Genomic DNA, 19,117 nt, shown 5'->3' with positions numbered 1-19,117 from the left:
AAAACATTAAAAACTAAATTAAATTTTTTTCTAACAAAATTTGTAAATATTTTTAGTAAAAAATTATCAAATAATTATATTCTTAGAAATATATTTTTGCTATTTATTAATTTAATTATAATTTAGAGTTAAAAAATTAATTTGAAAATTAGAATAGAATAATTTCAAATTGAATAAATGTATTAAATAAATAAATGTATTTTAAAATGATATGATAATTAGTTTTTAAGTAAGGTTTTAAATAAATTGAAACTCAAAAAATTGAAAAGAGAGATAATGATAATATAGATTTATAGGTAGAAATGAAGGGTGTGAAGAGATTTAAAGAGAGAGAATGATATGTTATTATAGGGACAATGAATAGAGATAGTTGGAAGAGAACTGAAAAAAAGAAGATTTAAGGATTATGTTATTTTAAGAAATATTTAAATAACAATTATAAAATTGAGTTAAATCAATAAAGTATTTGTTTCTACATATGAATGCTAAGTGTTCCATTTATTCTCATGAGAAATGGATTCATCTTGAATCACTACTCATGAAACATGGGTCAATGAGTTTGACCCAAAATCACACAGTTAAATCCTAATAACAATATCACAATTTGACTTGTTGTGGAAATTATCTCCTACTTATCGATTGATGATCTTAAGGGGCTTTCTAACAAATGGTTCATAAGGCACAACACTTGGTGAAGGTTTTGCAAATGGGGTTGCAAGCTTTGGATTTAACCATGGAGGAAACTCCATAGTTAAGCGCGCTTAGGTTGAAATAATACTATGATGGATGACCTCTCGGGAAGTCCCGGTGCCACCCCTGTGAGCATCACCTAGATCCAATGAGTGCTAATTGTTTTATTTATTCTCATGAGAGATGGATTCATGTTGAATCACTACTCATGAAACATGGGTCAATGAGTTTGACTCAAAACCACATAGTTAAATCCCGATAACAATATCACAATTTGACTTGTGGAAATTACCTCCTACTTATCAAATGATGAGCTTAAGGAGCTTTCTAATGAATGGTTCATAAGGCACAACACTTGTGAAGGTTTTGCAAATGGGGTTGCAAGCTTTGAGTTTAACTATGGAGGAAACTTTGTAGCTAAGTGTGCTTAGGCTGGAGTAGTACTGGGATGGGTAACCTACCGGGAAGTCCTGGTGCTTCACCCCTGTGAGCATCACCTAGATCCAATGAGTGCTAAGTGTTCCATTTCTTCTTATGAGAGATGGATTCATGTCGAATCACTACTCATAAAACACGGGTCAATGAATTTGACTCAAAATCACACAGTTAAATCCTGATAACAATATCACAATTTGACTTGTTGTGGAAATTATCTCCTACTTATCAATTGATGAGCTTAAGGGGCTTTCTAATGAATGGTTCATAATGCACAACACTTGGTGAAGGTTTTACAAATGGGGTTGCAAGCTTTGGGTTTAACCATGGAGGAAACTCCGTAGTTAAGCACAATTAGGCTAGAGTAGTACTGTGATGGGTGACCTCCTAGGAAGTCCTGGTGCTTCACCCCTATTAGCATCCCCTAATTCAATGAGTGCTAAGTGTTCCATTTATCCTCATGAGAGATGAATTTATTGAAACATGGGTCAACGAGTTTGACTCAAAATCACACAATCCATCCTAATAACAATATCACAACTCACAAGATGTTAAAAATGATAGATTGATATATTTACAATCTTTGGTTAAAAAAATGATTTACTTATTATTGATTAGACATGCATTTATGTCTTAGGTAGTGAGGTGAAAGATAAAATAATTACTTTTTGGAAACTCTAATTAATTTGTCACAATTGTGAAAAAGATAAAATTATCATTAATGCATGTCATTATTATTGTTGGGAAAAATATGCATATTTTTGTTAAGAAAATTTGATTTTTCTCCCTATCAAAAATAATATGGTCCAATAGAATGAAAAAAAAAGTCATTTATAAAATTAAAAAAAATGAAAAATAGATATACACATTGTCCATTACATATAAATTTTTAAATTCTTTGCTTTAATTGATTAATCTAATTGAAAAATTGTATTCATAGGCAGAAACTAATAATAAACTTCTTTCATCTACTTGGCATTGCTCACTCTGAGAAAAAGCAATGGCACGTGAATAAAGAAAAAGCAATAACACCAGTTCGCAGCAACTTGTTGGTCATCAACCCTGAAAGAATTCTAGCGTATGCATTTTCTCATCTTCCGCGTTTTTCTTTTACTTTCCCCGGGGAGCACTCAGATCCTTTTAATTTTTTATAGTTGGTTTGTTGGGCTTCTCCTCATTAGTAGCTAGATTGGGAGGAATCTTACAATATTCGACAAATTTCTCTTCGTTACAAGTCTTTAGCATTGCACGACTACTTGTTACGGCTACTGTATTGCATCTACTTTTTCTAACACAATTAGGTGTAAATGCGAAAGCTGTTGAATTGAGGAAGGAATAGTTTGTTTCAGCTTTGAAGTCTAGTTGTAGAGCAGCAAATTACGGGCACGGCATTGCATGCTTCGATGAATTGCATCTTATCTTAACTAGGGCTTTGGCAATTCTGTCATTTTAGTGTAACTTTATTGGACTTTTAAAATGCGCTTTCTTTATTAAATCACTACCATCTTTCAATTTCCGTTACTCTGGATTTCTTTCCAACTAAAAGCTATAAACACGTGCCCAGATTCCTAAAAATTACGGTCATCATTTGATCCCCGAACCTCAGATGGATGAAGGAATGCATGAACTTCTAAATACCTTGTGAATAAGGCACAACACATGATCTCATCTAACAATGACTGTATGAACTGTTTTAATGGTGTCTATGAGAAAAAACAGTTTAAGGGACCACAGAATACTGTAAATTGAACTGTTTTAATGATGTCTATGAGAAAAATTAGTTTAAGGGTATAAATGCTCGAGAGTTCAGAGATACAAGGCTTCATTTAGGGTAAAAAATTAAGTGTCCCCCTTTGATAAGATTTAGGTTTTAGTTTGCTGTTTAGACATTGCCTTCATTTACTACACAAAAAGATTGATTATTAGCATTCTGATTTGATTTCAAATTGTTTCTCTAAAGGAAAAAATAATGATTATATATATAGACTTGTTCTAAAAGAGTAAAATGTCATTATTTTTAACTGAAATTCTTACTATTTCTTATGGCAAGGCAGTACCCGACTTTGTTACCATTTCCTTATTTTACCTCTTTCAGGTCAAAACTTTTTTTTTTTGTCTTCTAAGGAAAAAGCACTAATTAGGTATATTTTTTGAGCATCTAATCTTTAAAATATAAATTTGCAAGCATTGAATCTTTCAAATCTTAATTTTAAGGAGTTAAATGAATGAAAACTAAAAATCTATTAAGAATAATAACAAGTATCACGTACTTTATCCATTATTTTTTCTAGCTACTTTGGTTCATAATTAGTTTATTTGTATACCACTATTCAGATATTCCTTTATGCTACTGACACATTTGTTCTTAGATTCTTACAATTTCACGTGTGCCATTCATCAACATCTTTTAGTAGATATCAGAGTTGACACTTCACAATGATCACTTTTTAACTATTTTATGTTTTATCATTTTAATTTAACATATAACATATTTAATGATTCCTTTTGTATGTTCCAATTGCACTTCTGAAATGCTTAGTTCGACTAGGAATGACATACGTACAGAGAGGTGAAATTATTACATTTAAAAACCATTTTCAGGGCAATGATTATTTCACCTGCCATAAGATGTAATCAGTGTTACTTTGTTCAGTTGGCAAATGACTAGATTGCAACCTCTATAGCATGTTCTCTCCGCAGTCAAGCTTTGAACATATACATCCTGATGAGTTTGGTTTAAAAATTTCAATCCAGAGTGTTTCTAGATTAAAATCAGAAAGGCTGTTTCAGGCTTTCATCAACTTTCTAAAAATTAGTATGGATGAAGGAAAATGCGAGCTCCAAGTTTATAGTGATTAACGGGTAAAATGTGAATTTATGTACCATCCTTTTTGCTATGGATGCGTTTGCAGGGTTTAGGTTTTGCTTACTTCAAATAGTAGCTGCTTTCCTTCTCTGAATTGTTCTGACTTTTGAGTTTGTTTTCTTAGGGGAGAAATTGCGTGGTTTTGTATTTGTGATGGTGTAAAATTCAATCTAAAAAAATGAAATACTTATTATTTTTTGATCTCTAGGTATTCAGGTTCACTAAACCTTGGTACCAATCCCCATTTTAATCTTCAGAAATCACAACAATTGTATGGTATTTGTCTTCTAATTGACCTTTGGATACGGTCACAAAATTACATATGACAAACTTTGTATGCAGAGACGAGATTAGCCAGCTTTTACAATTTGGAGGTCAAAGATGATTTTGTTTGTAGTAAGGTCTCTAAGGTTTATCTGGTCTCTAACAACAGCCATTCTTGAATATCACATATTATGGAAAAAATTAAGTTCGCAAAAAGTAAGTCAACTTTGACTATTTAATACTTTTAGTGTAGGAATTAAACTTTGATGTTATGCCATCCGTCCAATGACTAATATGTATCTTTTGTTGCAAGATTTCTCTGCAGCGAAGCTTCTAACAAGTGCTTCCCAATAATTGCAGATTAGCATAAGCATTTCAATTCACATCTTTGGTGTGACACAAAATATTATAAGGCGGGGACGTGACACCAAATATTATAAGGCGAAGCTTCTTTTGACATAGAATCCAAGGATTTTGGAGAAGGTCATGTACAACAAAGCAAAACTAAGACATTTCAGTTTGTTTTCTAAATCTGGAACAAAAGGTGATTTAGCACATCTCAACTAAATGAGGAATCTTTACGTGTAGAAGCGATAATCTGCAGAATCTAACAGAAATAATCGATGCTTATAGTTTTCAATTAAATGTAAATACTGAGAATCATAAACAGAGCAAGGTTCAATTTATTGAACATGAACACAAACTACAAATTAAATGCAAAGGATTGTGTATGAAACTAGAATATAAAATTATAAATATATTGTACTCATATATAATATATGGATATTATTATTCTATACATATTTATATCATAATATATTATATAATACATTTATTTATTATAATACAATAAATATATTATATTTTAGAATTATATATTTATATATATTAACTTGTACACAAGAATTTTTGTTGTACAGACATATGCAAACCTCAAATTTGTTCCCTCAAACTTAATTGTTTTTCTACAGATATCCAAAACCCAAACTTGTATTAGATTTGGCAACTTACCATTTCATCTATGCGTTGATTTTTTTCAAATTTCTCCTAAATTGATTGCTGAAAAAGCCTGAAATTGTCCTTGTATCTCATAGTCATCCAAACCAATTCCCTCTTCATCATTATATTTGCATGAAATAAGAGAAATGAACATAGGGGTAAAATTGTCCTTGTATCTCATAGTCATCCAAACCAATTCCCTCTTCATCATTATATTTGCATGAAATAAGAGAAATGAACCTAAGGATAAAATTCTCTGTTGAAAACAATTTATTCATTTGTTTAGTGAAAAATTGGATAAAGCTTCATCTAGAGTTCTCATAAGAAAATAATTCTATCCTTTCTATAAAAAGAATGTTTGCTAACTATTATTTTCTCATGTTTTGAACTCCTATTCGCTTTAATTTTCCAACAATATTCTAATAAAAAGCAGGATATCTATCCTGTATTTTTCTATTTCATCAATTCCTTTAAGAACTTTCTTTACTTTTACCTTCATTTATATGAATTCTTTAGTGCTCTGAACCTCGCTAACAAATACCTTCCAAAGATTTTACACAGCTCTTTTTACAGTCAACCTATTTAGTTGTTTATTATCTTTGGTGGATTCTAAACTTTCTGGTGCAAACAAGGTTGTTTATGGAGAAGATTGTAACAGATGAGTTTTGTATTCTTGAACTTGGACTTCTGTCTTCAAAACTGTTTGTTATTAACCATTTTTGTCACTGTTTCTTTGATATTATATCTGACAATGTTCAACATATTGATATCTCCTTCATGAGTTCTTAGGCCAAATTCATCCTTCCAAGATCTCTACGTGGAACAACTTCTGATTGAATTAAGCTTGCAGGTGGTACAAAAGCTTCTATATAGGAATCTCGAGGTGCACTTATTTGAATAAGCAAAGGAGTGTCCTTTTTTATCACAACTGACTTCAATTCCTTGGATTTTGAAACCATTATGACTCATTTTTTATTTTTGTTTAAAATATTTTTAGTATAAGTAATCAAATTTTTATAGGTGGATTTGATCTATTCTCCTGGAATATTCAATTCTTGATTTGCAAGTTTTGATTTGTTTTCTCTCAGAATCACCTCTATCTTCTCTACTGGTTTCTAGAAATCTCGTTTAACTATCCACGCTAATTTTTTTTATCCGATCTTTTGAAATGCTATTGATGGTCTAGTTGATTGGTGCCAAATGTTTACTGCAATAAGGCTATGTTATTTAATACATAAGGTAAATGAGAATATAACATATAGACCATATAATACCAAACACAGAAATATAAAATCAAACACAAATGCATGCTTTATATAGATAGAGCATGTTTTTCATTCCAATAATATACAGTTATACATTCAATCCAGAAATTGATTCCTTTAGACTATAACCAACACCAAATAAATAATGTTTGTGCGCTGTGTCGTCATCCTCAACCTGTGTGTGCATCTCAGACAGAGAGTGCATGGAGCATATTGACCTGCACTTTTGGTTCTTGTAGTCAAAGTTTTCTTATCTATTAATATCATAAACTTTCACCCCTTGCATCATGCCTCTCTACTCTTTAAACATGTTGACGATGCCATTAAGAAACCACAAATCCCTCCAAAAACAACAAAGTTTGCATTAGGATTACATCTCAAGGAAGAAATTTCTTACCCATAAGCGTGTGGTTATTATTCACAATCTGGAAGTGTAATTCACCTCCAAAATCACGCTACCTTGCTAGTCTGATAGCTCTAATACCATAGTGGAACAGGAGCACAAGGCATTGCTCACTTTACATCATGCAACCTAATGTCGACATGAAACCAAAAACAAATGCAAATCCTTGCAACAAAATATTAACAAGATTCTGATTTAGGCATAGGAATTTGCCTATTGTTTGAGGAAATTCAACCAGCAAGGTTACCTAACATTTCTAAATGTATATTATGATATTATCTAATAGGGTGGAGCAACATGTGACCTTCTAAGTCTCATGGTAATAATCTACAAATCACAAGACGAGAGCTTATATAACAGCGTGTTCTTGAAGCAGTGGGTGTGTGCACATTATTTAGGTTTTAGGAAACAGGGTTACAGTTGCTGCAAAGATTAGCTGATTTTGTTCTCTGAGTTGTTTTGAGGTTGTTTCTCTGGGAAGTAATGAACAATTGGGCTGGCTTATTTTCTCTAGGGGTAAAATATCATTATTGTTAAAATTCAAATTCTTAGTATTTGTTATCCCGGGGAACTCGAATTTACCAAACCTTGTTATCTTTTTCCATTTCTTATGGACTAACTTAAGAGTGTACTGGTTTTTGTTCACATAGATACAGAGTCCAAGGACAAGATTGTCTCTATGGCATCCATGATTTCCTGTAATGAGAAAGGTTTGTATTTATATCATCTCTCTGGATAATGATATCTCGTTTTGCAATAGTCCAATATGTAGTTTGCCTGGTTGTGAAAGTTAACAGCTAAGCATATCTTATGTTTTTGTCCGCAGTTGAGGACAGGGACTTTCAGTTCTTATCCAAGGCAATAAAAGAAGCATACAATGCTGTAGAATCTGAAGATGGTGAGCCTTTTGGTGCTGTTGTCGTCTCTGGAGAGGAAGTTGTTGTGAGTTGTCATAACATGAGTCTGAAGCAAACAGATCCAACTGCACATGCAGAGGTTGTGGCTATAAGAGAGGTTAGTAGGAATAATATTGGGGAACTATGCCATTTCTATATTTTGGGTATGAGTTTTCTTATTTGATTTTCTTTTTTCTCGATCATTCCTTGCCAAACTTAATTGAATTTTATTTTTACAATTAGATCAAACTGTTATTTGACCAATTTCTTGTTATTCTAATAATATTATCATTTGGGGAATATGTGTTGTCTCACTTTGAAAGACAACAGTGAAGTCCTGTTTTCTTTTTATTAAAACATTGCAACCTCGAGGTTTTAGGTGGAAAACTCCAACTCGGCAAAATTTTGCCACAATCAAAAAACTTGACATGGCAACATAAAAAAATGCTGAAGTTTCTTAAAAAACACACTAATTTTGGGGGGTTGGTGGGAACACCCTAATGGAGTTGAGGGACAATGCCCCTTATGGGGTCGGGGGGAGGCACCTTTAATACATTCCTTGTTGTGATACAAGTCTAGGTCGAGGGTAATACCCCTAGTGCATTCCCTGTTGTGATATAAGGCAAGGTCAGGGAACAATGCCTTTGCCATTAAGTCCACATTAAGGCCTCTGAAATCACACAAAACTTCTTACTGCTCACCGTTTCACAATTCTATCGCTTCAAGGAAAATTAGGTACTTGGGACATTTTTGTGGGAATATTCTCTCCATGTGTTACGCGAAGAAGTGTGAGAGGCATTCATGTATTTTTAGGGAAAAATTGTGACTCTTTTGATTGCTCTTTCCAAAAACTAATTACATTATATTTATGTTTCACATGTTGACGTGTCTAGCATCTTTCCAAGTTTTTTTTGTCAAATTCATTGAGTTTTGGGTGAGTACTTGTAAAAAAATCAGTGAGTACTTGCTTAAAACTTGACAGCTTTCTGGTGTAAGCATGGAAAAATTTATTTTGTGTTTTACTTGGCAAGTGTGTGATGTTTTCTTGAGATTGTATACAATCATGGTGCATACTTGTACCTTAAAGTTCTTCTTTAAGAAACACAACCATAAGAGCAAATTTGGTTTAAAAAAGGATGGCGGTATGTGGATTATAGGCATACTAATGCCTGCAGAAAGGCTATATCATTTTGTCTCGTGTTTTGACATGGCCCCTAAGATAATTGGCTAATTATGATTTTGGGTTAAACCGTCTTTGGTCTAGATATATCTAAGAGTTTGATATTGCTATCAGGATTCAACTGTGTAGTTTTTTGAGTCAAACTCATTGACCCATGTTTCATGAGTAGTGGTTCACGGGGAACCATCTCTCACTTAGCCCTCGTTGCATCTTGGGATGCTCATAGAGGTGAAGCATTGAGAGTTCTTGGGAGGTCACCCATCCTGATAGTACTCCATCTCGAATGTGCTTAACTATGGAGTTTCCTCCATGGTTAAACCCACTCTACTTGCAACCCCATTTGCAAAACATTCAACAAGTGTTGTGCCTTATGAACCATTTATTAGAAAGACCCCTAAGCTCATCCATTGATAAGTAGGATATATTTTCCAAAAGTCAAATTGTGATATTGCTATCAAGATTCAATTATATATTTATTAAAGTCAAATTCATTGACCCCTGTTTCATGAGTAGTGGTTCACACGAACTCATCTCTCATGAGAATGAATGGAACACTTAAGCACTCATTGCATCTAGGCACTACTCACAAAGGTGTAGGGTTGGGAGTTCTTGAGAAGTCACCCATCCTAGTACTGCTTCAGCTCAAGCTTTGGAATTTCCCCGATGGTTAAACTCACTCTGTGTACAACCCCATTTGCAAAACCTTCAACAAGTGTTGTGCCTTTTGAAGCATTCATGAGAAAGTCCCTTAAGATCATCAATTGACGAGTAGGAGATATTTTCCATAGCAAGTCAAATTTTGATATTGCTACCAGGATTCAACTTTGTTGTTTTTTGAGTCAAACACATTGACCCATGTTTCATGAGTTATGGTTCACACGAACCCATCTCTCATGAGAATGATTGGAAAACTTATCACTTGTTGCATCTAGGTGATGCTCATAGAGGTGAAGCATTGGGACTTCTCAGGAGGTTGCCCATTCCAGTACTATGCTAGCTCAAGCACAGTTAACTACAAAGTTTTCTCCATTGTCAAAATCACTTTGCTTGCAACTCTATTCTCATGATGAAAGAGAAATATCTTCTATAATAGATACCAGAGTTTAGTCTCATTGTAAGATAAGACCGTCATTAAATAATGGATTAATCAAGGACATAATGAATAATCCATCGAGAGGGCTTCTGACCTTTTGGAGGAAAGATATATTTAAGATAAGAGGTCTCAAAGTTTTCATTTATTGTTATGGACAAAATAGACTCAATATTGCTCTAAGTAATCAATTGTAGCTTCATTGTTGTGGATGAAAAGTCATAATTCAATACAAGAAAACATATGAAGTTAAACAAGAGAAAAAATTTAAAATTACGAAGACTCTCGTAAGCTTGATGAGTGGGTTGAAGTGATCAAGGCCTCAAAATAAATTACTAGAAAATTTGTCATACTAATTGACATAGAAGCCACCTTAATAAGTAGATCTAAAAGCACAAATACTGTGAGTATAAGACTAGCCCCTGGGATGTGAAGCTGCTCATAAAGAAGATCAATTAAATATTACAGGATACAATGTAAAGTGAAAGGGTCAAAGCCAGTTTACATGTAAAATTGTATATGCCATTTATGGATTGAGATGAGCCTTTGCTAGCCAACTAAGTAGAAATAAAAGATAATATATGTATAAATATACCAAGATGTGGATGTGAAGCTGCTCATAAAGAAGATCAATTAAATATTACAGGATACAATGTAAAGTGAAAGGGTCAAAGCCAGTTTACATGTAAAATTGTATATGCCATTTATGGATTGAGATGAGCCTTTGCTAGCCAACTAAGTAGAAATAAAAGATAATATATGTATAAATATACCAAGATGTGGTGGCATTATGGTCAATATCACATCCATCCCTTAAAATGCACAATATAAGCAAGTTTTCAGCTAGTTTAGTGCCAATTTTTACTTGTATGTTTTCACCTAATGTTTTATCTTTATTTAAAAGTAACTTTATTCTGTTGAAATTGTTTTGTGTGATTGTATGGCGTTTCTTGTTTTATTTTAGCTTGTTTCTCTACTAAATCCATATCAACAAGAAATCTGATTTAGCAAATGAAAATTTAAACTAATGCATAGTTAGGGCTTCTATTAAATTGCTATAGAGGGTGCATAAACCTTTCCTAGTAAAGCCTTTATTTAATGGGAGAGTAAGGGTCAGTTCAAGCTTTCGGAGGATATAGTAGGACCCTAGAGGTTTTGATAACCATGGCTGACCTTTAACAGCATGGAGTTGTTATAAGAATTATCCTTAGGACTAATATCCATTGTATATTTGAAATTGCAGGAGACTAACTGTGAAGAACTTGGGAAATGTCTCTCCATGATGTGGTTTAAATAGAATGGAAATGTTTGACTTGGAGCTGTAAACTTGTAACCTGAATTGCTATCAGGATATCAATGAATGTCAATTTGTGTTTACTGAGAATCACTTTGACAGATTTGGTAATAGCTGGAGTAATCTGAGTAGTTTTGCAGGATGAGTTTGAAACTTTAATCTGTTAGATTGACAAAGCTGCATAATGCAGTGTATGCTAACTGTATATCCATGGCCCTTGCTTGTAATTTGCAATAAGCTAGGGGGACCAGCAGATCAGACTTTGTCAAGCATACACCGCCAGTTTTTCCCCTTAGTATTTCTTTTGCACCTTTGAAAGAAGTGTTCCTCAATCACCTTTCTTTTTATTTCGATTTTCCTCTTGTGATGTTTGGTTGATGCCTCTTGTAGAGAAGATGGGTGATGCTTTAATTTTTCATAAGGTTGAAATCATTTTGCTATTGTTTAAAAAATGGTAAATCAAACCATTTATCCAACAATAAACAACATGCTTGAGATATTGGTGCAAGAGTACCTTGTCAAAGCTCCTTGTTTTGATTGCTAGTTTTGATTTTGGCATTTATTGACTCTAGCCAAGTTGGGAGTTTGAGTTTGGACCTTTCAAGGTCTTGGGTGAGTTTATTCCTAGGTTGAGTTGACTAGATTCCATCCATTCTAGGAGGTTTTGGTTTGCTTGCTTAATATTGGTTATGTTAGGGGTTATGGGTCTTAGACCATGAAAGCCTATGGTAGGTATGCTTTTTAAGCTATCTTGTACTCCATGATGTTTTTACATCCCCTTGCATGGATTGGAGTTGTTACATACCATTTGGAGCAAAAGAAAAGGAAGTTGTCAAAAAGAGGTCAAATCTTGACAAAGTTGTCATCTAGGGCAAAGTGGTAAAAAACATGCGGATTGATGCTCTAAAGGCTAAAGCATGCCTAGACATCATAAGTGGACCATTTAGACCTACTTGGAAGATTCCAACTGATAGATGTTTAAAAAGTGCAAAAATGCAAAAGTTGTCAACAACTTTGAAAAGTTGCTTGACAACATTTGAGCAAGAAATGAACATGTCATGGATCTGAGCTTGATAGTTAATATAACTGTCTGCAACCTCTTGCTAAACATATAAAACCGCGAAATACACTCATTGTAGAGGTTGGAGGTTGTAAAAAAGAAGTTTTGATATTGAAATCCACGAATTTTGCCCCAGTTTTGATAGTTTTACGTGTTTAAAATTGCATGATTACAATAATGGATTGAAGTTTGAGTTTTTGCATTGGATTATTGAAGTTCATGCTTGTACAGTTCCTTTTTGTTTCAGATTACTAGATTGTAGAAGTTCATTTGATTAGCTTTTGAAAATCTTTTGCAAATAGACTGTGTGTTGTTCTAGCTTTGGCAATTTTTGCAAAAATGGCTCCCCCATGAGTTCCTATTGTGGACTCATCACGACCTTAAGGGGATTGGAAGTGGACCTCGTGTACATTATGTATATAGCTTTTGGGGCCCTGGAGTGTTGGTTAATCAATTTTAATTTGATGCCCTAGGCAAGTCATAGACACTTGGTTATGCAATCACAATGTTGGCAAGAAACTTTTAGAGGTTTGAATGTGATAGATACTTCAAACAATGAGTTGCAGAATGGAGAGGGGCGAGTGGTGATACTATATGCAAGAGGAGAAAGTTTCAAAACAAATTTTGTTAAGGGTATTATTAGACCCTAGTCAGCACTGTCATTCTCAAGGTGAAACTCTTGATTATAAGCATAAAAATTGCTTTCAGGTGTACGAATGGCTTGGAGACTTGAGACCCACAAAATCCTTTAGTTTTCCAAGAGGGTACTCGAATCCATAATTTGTTTGTCACCTTGTTGAGAAAAATTTAGAGTTATGGTCCAAAAACCCAAGTCGGAGGACTAATTCAATTAGGCCTGTTTTTGACAATTTTGGTGTAGATGCAAAGAACTTGAGAAAAACTTGTGCGATTTGGGTCCAAAAGCCTAGGTGAGGACTAACACCTCATGTATGATCCCCTCACTCCATGTACTTGTGGAAATGAAAAAGATGGACCTAGAATTGAAGTTGGCCAATTAGTTTGTAGAGGAATGAAGAAGCAAAAATCGTTGGTGTAACTAGGTAGTGAGTAGTTAGAGGATAGGTTAGAGATCTTCTAGAGGTTAGGGTATTAAAGTGAATCCTAAAATGCTAAGAGAAAGCCTAAGCAATTCCTGAAGAATATGGGGACTAAACAAGCAAACTATCTAGACTTACATCAAATAATTTTCTTATATCAATTCACTAGCTTAGGGTTAGTCTTCTCTCTCTTGGAGATTATCTTGAAGTGGTGGGTCAAGTGTAGTCCTTTGTTAATTTGGCACGCTTCCCTTTCTTCACATATATGGTTTTAGTAAAATACAATTAGGGTTAATTATGCAATCTCCCCATTTTTATGCCATCATTTTTTATGCCCATTAGCCAATTTTCAAGTTTTTCTGTAGGGTTCTAGGTATGCCAAGAGTGTTCCAATGTTCTTGGTGAGCTCAATTCTTAGTTTTAGTGGGTTTTGACAGTAGCTGGTATGTAATATTTTTTGGTAAGTGCTAGCATGGCACAGATCATTGTGTGCTTTTCTAGGCTTATTTTATTTAGTCTATGGAGAACATTTTTATTTATAGTAAGTGTTTGCATGACACCAATTTTTTGGGTTTTCTAGGTTTTGGTCTTTAGCCTATAGAGGACACTGCTATTTATAGGAAGTGGTTGTATGGCATTGATCTTCTTGTGTTTTCTCTCTTTGGTCGAGAGAACACTTCTATTTATAGTAAGTGTTTGCATGCCTTTCAACTTTCTAGGTTTGTTCTCTTTGGTCCTTAAAGAACACTACTATTTGTATTAAGTGTTTGCATGCATTCATTCTCTTTGGTTTTCATCGAACACTACCATTTATAGTATGTGCTTGTGTCAACATTGTATATCATCTTTCATTTTCAGTTGGTTTAGAAAATGTTCATTTCTTTGTTTTTGGTGCCTTGGCAAGTTTACTTGAGGTGATATAAATTATTTTAAAAATTTCACTTGAGTCTTTAAAAAATGACGTTTTAATATCTAACATATTTCATATAGTATGTCTCTAAAAGGGAATGCCTAGCTGGGAGACATAAGTTGTGGTTTAAGAGTCATTTGCATTACGATATTAAATAGTTTCTATTTATAGTATCAAAGAAAATTCTTGCCCTCTTCCAAAAAAATTAATTTCGTTTTTGAAATTATTAGTTCAAGATTTTCGAAATATCTGCCCTAATGTGTTCAAAATTTGCATCCTTTTTTTCCTCCAAACTTGGCTAGGGATTTGGCTTCCAATTCTTTTTTGCAATTTTCTCTGTGCAAAATCCTTTTTTTCAAATCCGCCCTTTGTTCAAGAGCTTTGCAAATTTTTAGTCCAACTAAGGTTTGTTTTTGAAAATCCTCGATTCTCGTGTTGGATCAACAATTTTTTTTGTAAATTCTTGATGGGTTTTTGTAGATCTCAATTGAGTTAGTCTTGCTTTATTTTGGGTGCATTGTTTTTTGTCCACAATTTTTGAGCCAACATAATCAAAATTTGTCAGAAGATTCTATTTGGGTCATTTGAGCTCTTATTCAGGTGTCTTCAAATTTTTTGGGACTTCCGTCAATCTACCTCAAAGTTTGTGCTATCTCAGATCATGTGTTTCATTGAAAAACATGCAATGGCATCTCTCACTAGTCTTATGTTGGAAGGTAGTCAATGTTTCAATAGAAAGAACAACAACATCGGGAAGCAGAGAATGATGATGATCTTCGAGTACCGGAGGTGCTTGTTTTGGGTACCAAGACTCATCCTACCACAGTCGATGCTACTCAAGAGAAGTTTGATGAGCATAATTGTGAAGCGATTATGATTATTAAGCTTTTGGTTATTGATAATCAGCTTCCTCAAGTGACGTCTGGCAAGACAATTGCAAAGATATGGAAAATGCTGAAATATCTCCATGAGACATCAAATAAAAGTAGAGCCTTCTTTCTAAAGAATCAACTATTCTCCATGATTATGAATGAACATGTCCTTATAAGACCATACTCTGAAGATTAAGGACATCAAGGATCAGCTTGAGGCCATTGGCCGTAAAACAGAGGAACAGGACATGGTGGTCATTACTTTGAAAAGCCTACCATCGTCCTCTGAGCACTTTATTGAGATGCTCAACATTACTGCAACTAATGTTGACTAGAAGTTCTCAGATCTGTGTACCAAACTTCTGTTGTAGAATCATTGGAAACAACAGTTTAGTAGTAGTGCTCCTTTGTCCTCCTCTAAACAAACATTTTCAGCCCAATCCTTTCATAAGGATAAAGGCCATCTCAGTTTTGTGCTTAATCTCAGAATAGGTCCAAGAAGAAGCAAATCTGGTGCAACTACTGCCACAAAATTGGTCATGTGATCCAAGAATGCAAGGCTCACATTGCTTTTGATCAGCGGAAGCAGTGTGGATCCCAGTATAACATACTAAAAGTTAAGAACATTAGTTTACTAAGTTTACGTACTTGTCTAAGATAAAATGAACTTGTTTACATTATTGAGTTGAGGTGAACAATTTTTTAATTTTTTGATGAAGAACATGGCATAATATTTTCTACACTAAATCTCTACTTATAAGAATCATAGTAATGAGAATCGCCCAAAAATCGCTTGAGTCGACGATTCCGCGACGCGATTTTTTTTGAATCGTGAATCGGTATTGCCGATTTTTGGGCCATGAATTGCCTGAATCGCCGATTCATGTAAAAATTGTCAAAATCGCCTTAAAAAATTGGCTATGAATCGCCTGCGGCATGTAAAAAGGGAAGTTGAAATTTTAAAAAAAATCACTTGTTTTTTTCACTTTGTTTTTGACCTATTCTCTTTGTTATAACCCTAAAGGGCCTTCTATTTGTGAAGCATGAGTAGAAGAGAGGAAAAGTGAGAGAGAAGAAAAGAAAAGAAAAGCCATAGGTTTCCAACCGGCAAGGAGGAGCACCAAAGAGATCAGCAGGCCATTTGGGGAGCCCATCAATTGCTTTGGGAGCATTAAGGAGCCAATATCAACACTCCTCAACTCATTTGCAAGAGGTAAGTGCTTATTTTTTCTTGCATGTTAGTGTATTATGCATTTTTTGTTAAATTTTTAGTGTATTATGCGTTTTTTGTTAAATTTCTATAGTTTTCAAGAATTTTAGTGTAAATCTTGAATGTTCTTTATTTTTACTAAGTTGCAAGTTAGGGTTTGTTGTTTTCTAATTTTTATTAGCTTCAAACTTTGATATTTTACATAAAATTTTTTATTGCAGCAGCCTTTGCTCTCATTTTTCGCAAATTCCAATGGGTAAAAAAGATGAATGTTGGAAATATAATGAAGAGTTTCCTGGAAGAACCAAATATCAAACAAAATGCATGTTTTGTAAAGAAAAAATAACTTCCGGGGGTATTTATAGATTGAAATTCCACATTGCTGCTATACCTGGACATGATGTTACAGTTTTCACTCACCAAACTCCTAAGGCAAAACACACTTGCTTAATGGCATTAGAAAAAATTGAAAAAGACAAAGCAAATAGGAAAATGCAAGTTGAAGGGTTAAGGGGTATTGGCTCCCATGTTCCCGCATTTGCAGCCGCATCCACATCTGCATCTGCATCAGCTTCCACATCCGTAGGTTGTGTTGGAGAGGGCTCTTCTAGGCCTCCTTTTTATCCTAGTTCTTCTGCTTGTGCTAGTGCTAGTGCTGGTCGGTCACATACTGAGACAGAGTCCCACAACAACCTATTGCAGCCTAGAGTGCGAAAAAACAGAATGGATAGTTACTTTGTGCCCCGCACTACTCCTGGTTCCCAACCCATGCTTGAGGGCATGGGTTTGAACAAGAAAATTCACGATGCTGCCAGAAAGGAGATATGCAAATTTTGGTACTTTTGCAACATTACATTTATTGCAGCCAGGTAATTGATTCTTTTTTCTCTATTTTCTTTAAAGCTAAAATTAAAAGTAAAAGTAAAACTTTAATTATATCCACTTGTTTATAATTTGAGTCTTTGACATCTAAACTTTTATTTGTGACAGGGCTCCTTATTGGCAGAATATGATAGATGCGGTTGCTATTTGTGGTCCGGGGTTTAAAGCCCCAACTGAGGCTAAGTTGAGCGGATACCTCTTGGATGAGATGGTAGAGGACATGAGGGTTGACCTCGAGGAGAATCGAAAGGAATGGATTGCAAAGGGTTGCACCATCATGATTGATGGTTGGACCGATAGGAGGAATAGAACACTCCTCAATTTTCTTGTATCCTGTGGAGGTGATTGATCATTCTACTTTCCTATATACATTGTAAATTTTGATTTGTTGAATGCTAATTCGTTAATGATCCATTTAATATTATAATTCGTTGTTTTGTTACTTGTAGGATATACCATGTTCATAAAATCCATTGATGCTTCCGCACACGTGAAAAATGCCACATATTTATGTGAGGCTATTGAGAAAGTTATAGCAGAGGTGGGAGAACAAAATGTGATTCAGGTGGTGATGGATAATGCAGCAAATTATGTTGCAGTAGGTAAACTTTTAACTTTGCAAGTTTTGAAAATAAATTTATTTGAATTTTGAAATTTGAGTTTCTAATTGACTTAAAATTGTTGTAGGTAAACTTTTGATGGAGAGGCACCCCACCATATTTTGGTCCCCTTGTGCGGCACACTGCATTGACCTCATGTTGGAGGAAATTGGCAAACTTGAGTTTGTCATGTGTGGAAAGGGCAAAAAACATATGCAAATTCATTTATAATCATGCATTTGTCCTTAGCACAACGAGGAAGTACACAAAAGGCAAGGAGTTAGCTCGCCTAGGTATCACGAGGTTTGCCTCGAATTTCATCACCTTGCAGTCCTTGTTGACATCAAAGGATGGATTGAGGAGCATGTTTGTTGGGCAGGAGTGGATTTGCTCTTCCTATGCTACGACCACTGTAGGGTTAGATGTGGCGGATTGCATATTTGATGAGGATGGTTTTTGGAAACCCGCTAGAGAAATCCTTAAGGTAAATTTATTGCAATTCAACATTTAGTATTTTGCTTTTACTTTAAGTTATATTATTTTATATTTAAGTTTTGACTCAAATTTTTTGTTTTACTTTATATGTAGGTCACTGAGCCCCTTGTAGCTTTGCTACGAACTGCTGATGGGGAGAAGCCCTCTATGGGCTACATTTATGAGGGCATGGATAGGGCCAAGGAGGCCATCAGAGCCCAATATGCAGGAGTGCAGGAGAGGTATGGCCCTATTTGGGACATCATCAATAGGAGATGGCAGAATCAGCTCCATCAACCCATCCACGCAGCAACTTACTATTTGAATCCGGCATTTCGTTTCCGTCCTGAGTTCAAGGCGGATGCGGAAGTTCTCACTGGCTAATACACAATGATTCAGAGATTGAGTAGCAATGAAAATAGCGCTGCTGCGATTGTTGAGCTAGACCAGTTCAACAATAAGGAGGGGCCACTTTTCTCTAGCAGGATGGCCATAAATGCTCAGACAACACTACAACCAGGTAAAAATTAAATAATATATTCAATGTTCATGAATCTAGATTCTAAACTTAAAGTTGATTATATAATGCATTAATTTTAGAGTTGTAATCTGTAAATGAGACTAATTGTTTTTGTTTTTTCCTTATTTCAGATAGATGGTGGCAAATGTT

General features: G+C 34.5%; 2 protein-coding genes across 7 annotated transcripts in view; both read left to right on the top strand.

The window, feature by feature from the left end:
• LOC149567022 (guanosine deaminase-like) overlaps positions 1-19,117 on the top strand; it is a 103,966-nt gene that overhangs the window by 74,180 nt on the left and 10,669 nt on the right. For 3 of the 6 annotated variants that reach the window (XM_089820235.1, XM_089820233.1, XM_089820234.1), the window contains 2 exons: positions 7,573-7,632; positions 7,749-7,936. In XM_089820235.1, coding sequence (XP_089676361.1) covers positions 7,602-7,632; positions 7,749-7,936 — 219 coding nt within the window. In that variant the 5' untranslated portion in view covers positions 7,573-7,601. Of the gene's footprint in view, positions 1-2,045; positions 2,204-4,615; positions 4,800-7,572; positions 7,633-7,748; positions 7,937-19,117 lie in introns of those variants that run through there. The other 3 variants (XM_089820231.1, XM_089820232.1, XM_089820236.1) reach the window with 3 other exon arrangements.
• LOC149567023 (uncharacterized) lies at positions 14,790-18,840 on the top strand. Its single transcript, XM_089820230.1, has 6 exons — positions 14,790-16,495; positions 16,714-17,361; positions 17,483-17,715; positions 17,824-17,976; positions 18,062-18,457; positions 18,562-18,840. Exons 2-5 carry the CDS (start codon positions 16,745-16,747, stop codon positions 18,202-18,204), a joined length of 1,146 nt encoding a protein of 381 aa, XP_089676356.1. The 5' UTR covers positions 14,790-16,495; positions 16,714-16,744; the 3' UTR covers positions 18,205-18,457; positions 18,562-18,840.

Source organism: Cupressus sempervirens, chromosome 3, assembly GCF_028749045.1.
Source record: "Cupressus sempervirens isolate cs-2001-9-10 chromosome 3, ASM2874904v1, whole genome shotgun sequence".
NCBI lineage: Eukaryota > Viridiplantae > Streptophyta > Pinopsida > Cupressales > Cupressaceae > Cupressus > Cupressus sempervirens.
The sequence above is the reverse complement of the archived record's forward strand: the minus strand, read 5'-3'. Positions and strand labels throughout refer to the sequence as shown.

What these genes read in the sequence shown, in the direction of transcription:
- LOC149567023 (XM_089820230.1), top strand. Translation starts at nt 16,745, where the DNA reads ATGGGTAAAAAAGATGAATGTTGGAAATATAATGAAGAGTTTCCTGGA. An exon ending in ATTACATTTATTGCAGCCAG is followed by an intron (nt 17,362 to 17,482) that starts GTAATTGATTCT and finishes TATTTGTGACAG; the next exon opens with GGCTCCTTATTGGCAGAATA. An exon ending in AGCAAATTATGTTGCAGTAG is followed by an intron (nt 17,977 to 18,061) that starts GTAAACTTTTAA and finishes AAATTGTTGTAG; the next exon opens with GTAAACTTTTGATGGAGAGG.